The sequence below is a fragment of the Zeus faber genome (assembly GCF_960531495.2).
Source record: "Zeus faber genome assembly, chromosome: 10".
NCBI lineage: Eukaryota > Metazoa > Chordata > Actinopteri > Zeiformes > Zeidae > Zeus > Zeus faber.
The window spans coordinates 9981927-9995740 of NC_137199.1; the positions used below are offsets into that span (position 1 = coordinate 9981927).

The following is a 13814-nucleotide window of genomic DNA, read 5'->3' on the forward strand; positions in this document are numbered from 1 at the left end:
ACAAATCTGTTAATAGTTAAAAAAAAAAATGGAGGGAAGGAGAGAGAGGAAGAGATTTGAGTTCGAGTTTTAAAACCTTCTTTAATGAATGCAGTAGGCTGTTTACGATGATTCCAGTACAAGCACACGACAAAAATAAATGATAATAAAGTCAATAATAGAAATAATCATCCAACGATTAAAAAAACAAACAATTTAAAAAAAAAATAAAAAAAAAAAATGAAACGGGAGCGATGGCGAGATGGGGGCGGAGCCACCACCACCACCTCCTCCACCTCCTCCTCCTCCTCCTCCTCCTCCCTCCCGGTCCGGCTCAGTCTTTCAGCGGAGTGAGGGGCTGCGCGTCCCGGGCTGCAGAGCTGCGTTTTTCCGGGGGTAGTTTTACAACTGCTACTGGGGGATACACCTGGACACCAGCTGCACAGGGTAAGAGCTCCGAAGCGGCAGGAGACAGCGGTCATCTGTGGGGATTTGCGGCAGAGGCAAAGAAAGAATGAAAGGAAGAAAGAAAGAATGAAAGAAAGCAAGAAAGAAAGAAAGACAATGGGACAATGAGGAGGCAGATGCGGGTTCGAGCTCCGAGGAGGCTGCGGTGCCGATGATGGCCAATTAAGATTCTGCCCATTTTGCACCTTGCATATTGCGTTCTTCCTCATGCGTTTTGCAGTTTCCATCTCGGATGTTTAGAATCCGCTCACATGGAGAGTTGGAGGATCGGACACTGTTTTCGGGTGAACAGAGACAATGGATGTGGATGGTCGTGATTCCATAATTCCATCAATAAAAAAATTACTCAGCTGATCCTAAGAGGGTGTTTGCCCAACTTAACTTGTCTTCCTCCACCCAGTTATAGGCTATATGTGTGTGTGTGTGTGTGTGTGTCTACCTTTTGTTCATCCATCTCTCTCTCGCTCTCCTTCCCTCCACCAGAAGATGCTCCTCTCTCTCGTCCCTCTCGCAGCTCTCCTGGTGAGCAGGGTCTCCGGGATCAGCAACGGCCAGGCGCTGGACAGAGACAAGTGGCTGAGCAGCGTCTCTCCATACGAGAAGGACAAGTACTGGAACAAATTCAGAGATGTGAGTTGCATGAGAGAGGGAGAGTTCTTTTCTGGCCATTCGCTTTATTACTCTATGTTACATGTTACTTTGTTTTCTGTCTGTATGTGTTGATACCTGCTTTGGAGAGAGCGAGAGAGGGAGCGAGAGAGAGAGACCATTAACCCTAGATGTAAGTTGAGAAAATGGGGACACAGATTTGAAGTTAAATGAAAGTCTGCCTCTTTTAGTCAGCGCCATGACGCATTTTTCATGAACTTATTCTATGAGAGGATAAGAGGAGCGAGGAGTTACGGAGTACAACAAACAAGCTTGAGCGCTTACTAACTGCCATTGAAACAGGCATTTTTCTGAATGTCAGCCGTGTTTGCTGCAACGCTGAACATTATGTTATACGACCTTCTTTCACTGTACCTGTTCCTTGCATATGGATTTCATCGCCATGAATTGCTCTTCTTGTAATTTTGTGTTGTGAAATTTAAAATAATGTCTGTCATTACGTACAAGCCGTCGGGTCGGGGCCTTGGGTTGCCTTGAAGCCATTGCTGCTGTAGCCAGTTGGAGTTAAAGGGTCATGTGACTTGGGTAGAATTCCGTGGAGCCATGCCTCGGCTAACCCGGTCGTAAATGGGTTACTGGGTCTGTATCAGAGTGGCTTTAGAGCGCTGGTCTGATTTGTAGTTGTTTATTGCAGGGGTTTCATCAACTAGTCGTCTATTCAACGACTATAACCACTAGTCAGCACTGTTGGCAGCAGTCAACTAGTCGTGATCGTCAACGTAAACATAAGGTAATCAAAGATAACTTGATTGGCTGGCAACTGCCAGATTGGTCCGGTCACAATCTGGTCAGGAGGCTCCTGCTCCTGCACCACGCTTCCTCCCTGAAAAAGAACACAAAACATATAATACCTCGCCCCTGCCAAGTTGGAACAATCGGAGCCTGTGGCACCGATTAGCCCGATCCGGTGCAGGTACGCCGCCATAGGAACGAGCACTTGGACCCGCAGAGCGACAATTGACCACGCCCTCTCGTCTGCCACATACCCCCAGTGCCCAGCTTAGGCCGGAGAGCCAGTCCAGTCCTCCAACCAAGTGGTATGCCAGATTCTGTACCTCCCTCTGCCCAACCGCACACTTCTTAGGGTTGGTGGTGAGCCTCGCCCGCCTCAGGAACTTGAGCGCTACAGCCACATGCCGCATGTGCTGCTCCCAGGTACCACTGCAAATAATTATATTGTCTAAGGAGGCAGAAGCGTAAGATTCTCTGAAAGTTGGCAGGAGCCCCGAACAACCTGAACGGAACCACACAAAATTGCTAAAGACCCTGCGGAGTGGAGAAAGACGATTTTTCCTTGGACCCTGGAGACAATGGAATCTTCCAGTAGCCTTTGGTTAAATCGAGTGTCAAGAAGTTCGTCAACCCGGGGCATCGGCATCGAATTTCGACACCACGTTTACCTGTCCGTAGTCTACAGAGAATGGAACGGACCCATCGGGCTTACCTACCAGCACAACGGGGCTTCACCAGTCACTTGTAGACCCCCTTTCAACCCCATGTCCTGCATGACTTTGCGTTTATGTTCAGGCAGTCTGTACGTCCGGGAGCCCACTTTCAGCCGCAAACTGCCATTGTAACGCGACCACATCCGTGCACTGGCTGGGCAAGAGATGGTTACTAGACAGGGCCGGGGGACCGGCCAGTTGTGAAACCTCTGGCCCCAGCTCATGGCCCTGGATTATCGTAGTGGCCAGAGACACAGACGCCTGTTGCCTCGACTCCTTTGGGCGATCAATGTAGTAAAGCTGAGTTAGCCCAACCCTGTCCAGCCACCTGACCTTTTGATTGACCTCCCCAATCTGCTGTGTGACCACGAAGGGTCCTTGCCAATTTGCGAGTAATTTAGAGCTGGAGGTCGGGAGCACTCTGTCTCTCAGTGCAAATTTTGTATGGCGGGCCTCTCTGGCATACAAGCGGTGCTGACGCTCCTGAGCGAGGAGCAAATTCTCCTGCGATAAGTATCCCAACACGTGTAGCTTTGCTCACAGGTCCAGAAAGTTCTGTACTTCGTAATGACAGCTGCTAGGCTCTTCCTATTAGCTTTCCTTAATTTGGTCTGGCTGGGGTTGGTCTGTTGAAGAGGAGCTCAAAGGGCGAAAAACCCTTGGAGGCCTGAGGAACCTCCTGCATCGCAAATAATAGAGGGTCTAACCACCTGTCCTAATTATGGCTATCATCGTTCACACACTTATTAATCATGCTCTTCAGCTTATTATCGAAGTGCTCCACCAACCAGCCTGACGGTCTGGGGGTGGTATACACTGGCACGAATTGAGCGGCCGCCCAAGAGTTCGTAAAGTTCCTAAAGTGTACTTGACATAAAAGAAGTTCCCTGGTCGGTCAGGATTCCTTTCGGAATCCAGACTGGGGAAATTACCTGAAACAGTGCCTTCGCCTCACTTTTGGTTGTAATACTGCACAAGGGCACCGCCTCGGGGTACAAGGTTGCGTAGCCACTAAGACTTGCACAAAATGGTACCCCAGAGCACTGTGTCCATGTCTCCACTGAGTCTTTCGAACAGGACCTCGACTAGAGGAAGGAGCCTCAGACGGTTGGCTGGCACTCAGACAAGTGGTGCACCACTTACGCACATCTGCCCAAATGTTCAAACAACTGGGTTATCTCCTCTCCTGACTGAGTGTCACATCTCATTCGGTACAATCTGTCCTTAATCACCCACAAATACAGGTGAGTGAGTGCAGTGTCCGGTCGCACTAATTCGCCATTGATTTTAACTACTCACTCAAAGGCCAGGCGTAGATTATTGTCCCGCGTCTGTTCCAACAGACACAGTCATCTGTGGAGGAGGCCAAAGGCAGGGAAGATCCCAGTCGGGACACCCACGCCCCTGACCCCAGGGCGTCCCCTGACGTCCCCTCCCCTCGCACTGCACAGAATGCTCACTTCCTACCGCCCATGAGCGCACTCCCGCAGCTTCTCTCATTAAAGCATCAAACCCCCACCAATCTGTACCTAAAATCAGAGAATGCGACAGCTGGGGATGTGTGAACATCCCTATTCATGGATCAAATCTTAACCTGTGACACCTCCACCAAAGCCCGGGTCGAACCAGGCGTTGCTGGACCATCGTCTGAGCAGAGCAAACCAGAGTCCAGAAAAGCCTGATGTCTACCCCCTCGTGTCCTTACCAGTACATGCTGTATCAAGGGGCAATCCCGCCTGATGTGGTTTTTCTGCGTCCCGGCAGTGGTGCCATCTTGAGGATGGAACGGGGGAAGAGAGGAAAGAGAAGGGTAGGGGAGAGAAGCCTGTCTACTTGTTAGCAGTTGTCCTCGGCCCTCCGGTAGAACGGGCGGGGACCCAGGCAAGGTGGTCGGCTGTTTCTGGCCACCAAGGTGGGACAAGGACCCGCTGGCTCGCCTGGTGGACCTGGGGACAATCCCAGTGGTGCGGCCCGCTGGTATGCGGTGGTCTGCCAGTACACATCTGTGTGGCTCGCGAAGCGGTCCAGGACCTGCCCTCTGGACATTGTGGGACCAATCGGCGCCTGTGGACCGATTAGCCCGATCAGGAGCAACTGCGCTGCCCCTGAAAAGAGTCAGTGCTGGGTCCCACTGAACAATGCCTGACCATGCTCCCTCATCTGCCACAGTAGTTTATAAAACAATTTCTGATTCATTTAATGTACAAAATACAATTTTCATTGTTACCGAAAACTCCTCTCTCTGAGTCTTTCTTACATAATAGGTAAAACACGAATAGTCGACTACTGCTGTATGAAAAACTTGGTAAAAATCAGTAGTTGTTAAACCCCTAGTTTATTTATTTAAACATGGAGTGTAGTGGCCTCTCTGTTCAAACCAATCTAAACCTGCCATTAGGCTTCCTGCCTCTCTATTTGTCAGGAACTCTTTAACTGAACCCTTCTATCATTTTTCACGGGCAAAGGAATCAGAAGGTGTTTTGACGGTAAGACATTTCAACGTCAACTTAAAGACGCAGACAGCTGTGCGCAATGGGAATAGTCATCTTTGTCAAAACTGCCGGCTAAGGGATGGAAAGCAGCTTTCCTGGCAGGAGAACCTGAGAGGGAGCCGCTTCCCTCCAGCGCCGGTGAATGCCGTGGCTTACAGTGTGTTCGTTTCCAACAAAGTCAACAAATCCTCCCAACATTACCGGTAGCCATTGAGCTTATGTTAGCGATGTGAGCATTATTCCCATAGCTTTGATAGCGCTCTCTGTCTAATGAGGTCTCAAGCTCCAGTAAGACCACCTCTCTAACGTTGGTGTTTAGTGCTACCTCACGGTCATATTGATTGCCGGGACTGTGAAAGGCTCTTGTTAGTGGTGTAACAGAACGTAGATGATCAGTGATCCCTCCAGATCGCCCCCCACGGTTCGGCTCGCATGTGAACCGTGGATCAATTGCAAAATGTAACCATCATAGTGAAATACTGTTTGACTGCTGCTTTTAAGAAGATAGACCAGACAGATGCATGCTGTGTTTTACTCTGGAGCACAATGATTGTTTCACGGGACGTCGCACTATGTTGCTACTACCTTCTGACATATTGTGAATAAGCTGCTGTATGTCGCCGCTACGCGTCTGCTCGTCCGCTGTATTGGAGCAGTCAAGAGCCACTAGTAAACAAATACCATGTGTGTTGAGAGATGCAGACTTTTCTACGAAATTGACTGTAACTTGTTTAATTCTGCATCATCTGCATCAATTCTGCCTCATTTTTATGAAATTTAGTTTGTTATGAATGCAAGAAATTTAACATGACACTGGTTTCTTATTGGAATTAAGTTCAGCTACTGAGATTGGATCTAATTATATCTTTTCATTCATTAAAATGTGTTAAGGAAGAAGGCATCATGCGTGCCTCATATTGCACTTTAATTTAGCAATTGAGTATTTTAGGTATTTTAAGATTTTATTTAAACATTGGAAATCTTGAACGTTGTTTTCATTTAAGGCCATGGGCAAAAGTTCCTTGCTTGAAGTGTTTTCCAGAATAAATGGGGAGCAAAGTTATATTTGTCTCCCGTTCTTTTTAATTTATTTCATTTTTCTTCTATTTTTTGCTGATCCGAAAGATTATCCGATCCGTGACTTAAAGTGAGTTTTGTGATCCATTGAAACTTTAGCACTTGTACCGGTGTGTCCACCTTTTTATGTTTCTTTGTGGTATTCTAATTCTAATTATTCACCAATTGAATGTTGAGGTCACCTAGACATTGAGGGTGACCCCCATGATACGCTTGGTTTGTATATATTATAAAATATGATTGTCTGTACGATCATATTAGTGCCTATGCACAGTTTTGCAGTTGCTTGGAGCCTTTCGCGGTGCAAACGTCAATATATACGGTCAATAACTAATTTAATGTAAATTCCCACTGAAATGGCATGATCATTGGATTCTACAAACCGCTGCACATGAATTAAGTCAATTATGTGAAGTGCTGACCATGCTTTTGAGCAGTGGGGAGATTGGCATGGGGTACGTTTGTTAATAGTTTGCAGAATTTCGCATTGGGCCTAATGCAAGTGGGCTATGGGCACCAGACTAAGCGGATCCTGGTTCGATGTTCCTCTCCTGGGTTATTTTGACACTTTTGTATCCTAATACAGCGGTTTCAAACCTTTTTCTGATCCACGGCCCACTTGAAAATCCCGAAAGATTTGGCTGCCCCACTTGCAGTTCCCCCTCGGGCCACTACGGGCCCACAGCCCACAGGTCTCCTCTTTGTCTGCGCTCCTGCGGCTTCGAGCATAGCCTTCTCCCTTCTCCCTGCTGTCTTCCCCGTGTCCTCTCTCCCCCCTCTCCCCGGCTCGGCTGTGCCTCCTGTCAGGTTTCCCGCGCCGTAATGGCATCGGAAAGCCCTGTCGTCGCCAATCAGGACCGCCCGGCTTTGATCGCGGGAAGGTGGAAAAGCTGGTGCCTGTCGTCCGGGCTCCGTTGTTTGTTTCTTCTCAAACGCTTCTCCTGTAAACCCCCCCCCCCCCAACCACCACCACCACCGCCCCTCCTCCCCCGCATCCTCCTCCTCATTTATTTTCTCTCTGATGTGGCGACGGGAAAGGAGTTGTCTCCTCAACCCAAATGCTCCTGTCATTCTGTCAGGTATTCACTAAATCCCATGCGCGTGTGCGCACGCAGTCCTCGCAGATAGTTTGCATGAACAGAAGATGCTCTCCATAGGCGGTCCATTCATTAACTGGTCGTGCCTGGTTAGCGCTCAAACATTCCCTTTTCTCTCCTTTTTTTCTTCATCCCTCGTATGGCTGGAGAGAGAGAGAGAGAGAGAGAGAGAGAGAGAGAGACAGACAGACAGAGAGAGAGACTTAGTGGAGTCCCATGGTGAGGATTAGATTGTTGTCATCTTCTGTTGTTTATTTTCGGAGCCGACAACCTGTGCTGCCATTCAGGGAGGCACCGCCGTCTTTCTTTATCAATCAGTCGCGCGGACACACATTTACATGTGTGTGTGTGTGTGTGTGTTCGTTCTTGGGTTTTTGGAGCTGTGAGTCCACTGTACAAATGTGGACTTGTCTGTCCTCTGCCATGGTGTAGATGGTGTGTGTGTGTGTGTGTGTGTCTGTGTGTGTGCGTGTGTGTGTGTGTGTGTGTGCGCGTGTGCGCGTGTGTGTAAGATGGTAGAGTTGTGACGGTGTGGCAGCCTAAGTCGTAAGGTTTTAAGTCATGTTCGGTTCATATTTGACTTTGAATATGTATGGATTTGTCAGTGTAATTCATATTCCAAGTGCATCATTTGCATTTGCAAGGTTTCAATTTCAACCATTGGTAATTGAATAATATTCCCATCAACGACGGCGTAATGATAATAAGCAACGCCTAATAAGCAACCAATCCTAGATATGCTGAAGACAGATCTACATTTATTCCATTTGCATACGTTTACACACCCTCTCGTATGTGGCGAGAGAACAATCTGCAGCGTTGTAAAAAAAAAGGTAGCGGGATGTGGAACATAAGAGTATTGATCGGCAGCAGAAAACGGCTAAATTCAATATCAGCATTCTGCGTGGGCTCTCGAGGTGAAGCATAAGCGACAAGCAAGATTAGTCAGTATTGCAATTCCTGGCGATGGGTTGCACAGTACGCGTCTATTCATTTATTAAAGGCTAAATATGTAAATTAAAAGAGGCGAGAGCACGACATTGATCTGGTCAGAGCGACGCCTATGATCTTGGTCACCGTCTACTTCCAGCGCTCCATTACGAGCTTTAATTATTCTATGCAAATGCATTCCTGGCCAGCTACCCGGCCCTGGGGTTCGCCTGTTTACGTTCTAGAAGAGGGTGCGTCAGCTGATCAAGCAGAGATTACATTCGAGTGAGCAACTTTAGTAATTACAAAGTAATTGCATCGAGGCATCATCGCCACGAATGCACGACAGAACCTAGGGGGACCAGCAGCGACGTCTTCACCTTCGTTGCGTCCATTGCCAAGCAGCGTTCTCTTGTGTTCCTTTGTGCAATCTGGACGTGCAAGGTGCATGTGGAGGATAGGGCCAAGGTGACCATTGCGGTGAGTGTAGGTTTGGTACAGGTGTTTCTGCGTGTGTGTGTGTGTGTGTGTGTGTGTGTGTGTGTGTGGTGTGTGTGTGTGTGTTTGTTCCAATTCCAATCGGGGGAGGAGCTGGAGTGAGCTCAACACACAAGCGAACTAAGCGCCTACCCCAACAAAGATTTTAATGTTTTTGTTTTTGTTTTTGTCAAAATTATTATTTTATTTATTTATTTTTGTTTGAAATGTCACCAAATCCGGATATCTGTGAAATGATATCAATTTGTGTTTTAATAATCCATTTTGAGTGAAATGCATTAAATAGCGTTAAAATCCTTGGACTGTCCATTTAAAAGGGAAAGTCACCACTTGTCGCCTCTCTGTTGCGCAGGTTTATGGAACAGACGCTTATTTTCAATACAGGTAGAAGTTATTTTACCGCAAAGAAAGTTTATTGTACCACAAAAAGGCCCTTAAAAAATGGATCTATTTTACCTCTGAGGCAGCTGATGAGCCACAAGCCACTGACGAGCCACAAGCTGATGCAATGACGAGACTGGAAGTATCATTTTCTCATGCTGTGGTAGCCTTGCAGCATCCAGTCTTTGGAGGACCGCTCCAGGCTTTCGCTCTCTGGGGGGGGAAGTCCGAGACAACTTGGGAGCGCTGCTCAACTTGAGCCAGCTTGACGGACAGACAGAGACAGAGGGATGAGCGTAAAGCTTTTTGGAGACCGACTCACCTGTGGAGAAGAGGCTGATGTGGACGGGAGTGCACTGGCTACAGAGGCGGAGAGCCGTCCAGGCTGGGCAGCTCAACTGCTTCCATGGCACAAGACTCGAGTGGACTTGCAGTGATTAGTATCGACAACACAGTTGGCTGTCAGATCTCTTAGTGGTGTCATGAATAACTTTGCCTCTGGAAAAGACAGGGAACACGGATTCTCAGGAGAAAGTGGGATATTGATGCCGTTTGTAAGAGGAAGAAATGAGAAGAGTAAGTGTATGAATTAAAGTTGTTTCTTTTGGAGTTATTATTTAATTATTATTATCGTTATTTTTATAATTTAATTATATTTTGGTATTCGTTTTTCACATTTCTTTCTGAGCCTTTTTGCACATCTGTTCAAAAATCCTCAAAAATAATTACTCAGCTTTATATTTTATTCTTCGACCATTATTATTTTGTCACAGGCTCCTCTGTCCATTATATTTCACTATTGAAGTTCTTTTTCAATGTATTTAATATTGTCTGTTTTGTACCAGTCATTTATTTTTTTTATAGGAGGAAATGTAACTGAAGGAGATGCTGTTTATGTAGGTAATTCGATTTTTATTGTAGTTGAGTATTGATCTGCACTCTTGCACGTTGCAAACTTTCATTGCTTTAAGTGGTGAACATGTTTACAGTAAATGCTGGTTTATGTTGTTACTTTTCAGTACACCGCATTCAGTATGCCACTTAGTACTCTTTGAATATTAAAGTGCAAATCAATACCAGACCACTCTTGTGAGTTGGCTACCTTTTAAGATTAAAAAACATATAAGGGTAAAAACATGCCATGCTGACATGAGTATGGTGTCAGCCACAGAGCTACAACTAATAACATTGATAATGGCTGTGTATTGTATTGTATTGTGAGAGTTACAGTAGTTGTGCAAATGATCAAGCAATGGCGATAGTCAATAACACTGCCCGAGAGTCACCTCCAGACACACACACACACACACACACACACTCACACACACTTTCTGTAAATGGAAAGACACATGGCTGAGCACCTGTCATGTCAGTCTTCCCCGATCACTCCTCCTCACGTTCTCTCCTCACTTCTTCTCCCCTTCCTTTCTCATGCCACTACTACCGCTACTCTTTATTTTGTTCTAAGCACCGCCGCCCCCTCCGCCTCCCCCTGTCTCTTCCTCTCAAGCTCCACAAATTACAGATGAAGAAGGCCAGCTGCCTGCCTCCCTCCTCTTCCATCTTTTTTTTTTATTTTTTTTACTCACCCGTTTTCTCCTCTCTCGCCCTCAGATTCTTATCTTTACTAAGGTTAGGCATGTGTGTGGCTGTGTGCGCGTGTGAATGGGTGTGTAACAGACACACGCACGCACACACACACACACACACACACACACACACACACACACAAGCAGGTCCATCCACCCCGAGGCTCTCGAAGCGAAGTCGGTAAATTCCCTGCTCTTGGCAGCTCTGATTGGGGCACAGAAGTAATCAATACAGTTCTGAAAGGCAGGATACACACGCACACACACACACACACACACACACACACACACACACACACACACACACACACACACACACACACACACACACACACACACATACACACACAGAGTAAGGACAAATAGGTCATAGTCCAGTCACTGTTTTCTATGACCTATGGGGGAGAGAGAGTGAGAGGGAGGAGGGAGTTGAGAAAAATGTCAGTCTGGTCAAAGTTGATTGTTCCACTGATGGAGGGATGAAGGTTTGTCGACTTAAATGGAATTCACAGTGATAGTGTGTGTGTGTGTGTGTGTGTGTGTGTGTGTGTGTGTGTGTGTGTGTGTGTGTGTGTGTTTGTTCTTCTTCTTCTTCTTCTTCTTCTTTTTTTTTTTCTTCTTCTTCTCCATCTTCTGTACTAGTGCTGTGCTACGGCTCCCTGTTAGAGAGGGGGCCCCGCTGTATTTGGCACTGATCTGACAATTTCTTTCAAAGCTATTCATAGTTTTAATGAGCTGTTATTGTGTTCTGGGCGAGCCGTGCACACCCTACACCGTAATGAATTCTGTCTGCTCTCTCTCTCACAAACACACACACGCACACACACACACACACACACACACACACACACACACGTACAGTAATGCATACAGTACACACACGCACTCATGCACACGCATACACATAGAGATAATATCATCCATCAGAAAACGCCGTCTCTGCGATGTACAGTACGTTAGCCTCGCGGACTGTATTCAGATGGTTCTGCCGAGGAATAATTGAAGGAGAGATTAGATTAGACCAATTGCTGTTTCATAAACATGAGTCAGTGTTGGGTGTTAGGACTCCATTGAACGGTACAATAAAATGTTTTATATGGAACATAAGTCTTTAGATGACACATTATGAAGGACCTTCGTCCCGTGGAGTCCTGCTGCTGGTAGCGATGGAAAACTGGAGAGGCCTTTCTGCAAACTGGGTGGGAGCTATACTGGTGGAGATGGGGTGGAGGTGGGATATGATACTGGTGAAGAAGAGAGCTGATACTCTCGGGGATGGGGTGGATCTGGAAATGGAACCTGAAAGAGGTGGAGATGGGACCTGGTCCTAGTGGATATGGGACCTGATACTTGTGGAGATGGGGTGGAGGTTGGAAGTGATACTGGTGGAGATGGGGTGGAGGTTGGAGGTGATACTGGTGGAGATGGGGTGGAGGTGGGAGCCGATACTGGTGGAGATGGGACCCAATACTGGTGGAGATGGGGTGGAGGTGGGAGAGGATACTGGTTGAGATACGGACCTGATACTGGAGGAGATGGGGTGGAGGTTGGAGATGATACCAGTGGAGATGGGACCTGATACTCGAGGAGATGGGGTGGAGGATGGAAGTGATACTGGTGGAGATGGGGTGGAGGTTGGAGGTGATACTGGTGGAGATGGGGTGGAGGTGGGAGCCGATACTGGTGGAGATGGGACCCAATACTGGTGGAGATGGGGTGGAGGTGGGAGAGGATACTGGTTGAGATACGGACCTGATACTGGAGGAGATGGGGTGGAGGTTGGAGATGATACCAGTGGAGATGGGACCTGATACTGGTGGAGATGGGGTGGAGGTTGGAAGTGATACTGGTGGAGATGGGGTGGAGGTTGGAGGTGATACTGGTGGAGATGGGGTGGAGGTGGGAGCCGATACTGGTGGAGATGGGACCCAATACTGGTGGAGATGGGGTGGAGGTGGGAGAGGATACTGGTTGAGATACGGACCTGATACTGGAGGAGATGGGGTGGAGGTTGGAGATGATACCAGTGGAGATGGGACCTGATACTGGTGGAGATGGGGTTGAGGTTGGAAGTGATACTGGTGGAGATGGGGTGGAGGTTGGAGGTGATACTGGTGGAGATGGGGTGGAGGTGGGAGCCGATACTGGTGGAGATGGGACCCAATACTGGTGGAGATGGGGTGGAGGTGGGAGAGGATACTGGTTGAGATACGGACCTGATACTGGAGGAGATGGGGTGGAGGTTGGAGATGATACCAGTGGAGATGGGACCTGATACTGGTGGAGATGGGGTGGAGGTTGGAAGTGATACTGGTGGAGATGGGGTGGAGGTTGGAGGTGATACTCGTGGAGATGGGGTGGAGGTGGGAGCCGATACTGGTGGAGATGGGACCCAATACTGGTGGAGATGGGGTGGAGGTGGGAGAGGATACTGGTTGAGATACGGACCTGATACTGGAGGAGATGGGGTGGAGGTTGGAGATGATACCAGTGGAGATGGGACCTGATACTGGTGGAGATGGGGTGGAGGTTGGAAGTGATACTGGTGGAGATGGGGTGGAGGTTGGAGGTGATACTGGTGGAGATGGGGTGGAGGTGGGAGCCGATACTGGTGGAGATGGGACCCAATACTGGTGGAGATGGGGTGGAGGTGGGAGAGGATACTGGTTGAGATACGGACCTGATACTGGAGGAGATGGGGTGGAGGTTGGAGATGATACCAGTGGAGATGGGACCTGATACTGGTGGAGATGGGGTGGAGGTTGGAAGTTATACTGGTGGAGATGGGGTGGAGGTTGGAGGTCACACTGGTGGAGATGGGGTGGAGGTGGGAGCCGATACTGGTGGAGATGGGACCCAATACTGGTGGAGATGGGGTGGAGGTGGGAGAGGATACTGGTTGAGATACGGACCTGATACTGGAGGAGATGGGGTGGAGGTTGGAGATGATACCAGTGGAGATGGGACCTGATACTGGTGGAGAAGGGGGGGAGGTTGGAAGTGATACTGGTGGAGATGGGGTGGAGGTTGGAGGTGATACTGGTGGAGATGGGGTGGAGGTGGGAGCCGATACTGGTGGAGATGGGACCCAATACTGGTGGAGATGGGGTGGAGGTGGGAGAGGATACTGGTTAAGATACGGACCTGATACTGGAGGAGATGGGGTGGAGGTTGGAGATGATACCAGTG

The 13814-nt window shown here is 48.1% G+C and overlaps 1 protein-coding gene across 1 annotated transcript in view; it reads left to right on the plus strand.

The window, feature by feature from the left end:
- Positions 1 to 337: 337 nt before the first annotated feature.
- The window catches only part of LOC307236318 (testican-1-like), a gene marked incomplete at its 3' end in the record, with an annotated part of 113516 nt that continues 100039 nt past the window's right edge, over positions 338 to 13814 (plus strand). The window contains exons 1-2 of the mRNA XM_080008693.1: positions 338 to 426; positions 931 to 1077. Of these exons, the coding sequence (XP_079864819.1) occupies positions 934 to 1077 (144 nt within the window). The 5' untranslated portion in view covers positions 338 to 426; positions 931 to 933. The remainder of the gene's footprint in view (positions 427 to 930; positions 1078 to 13814) is intronic.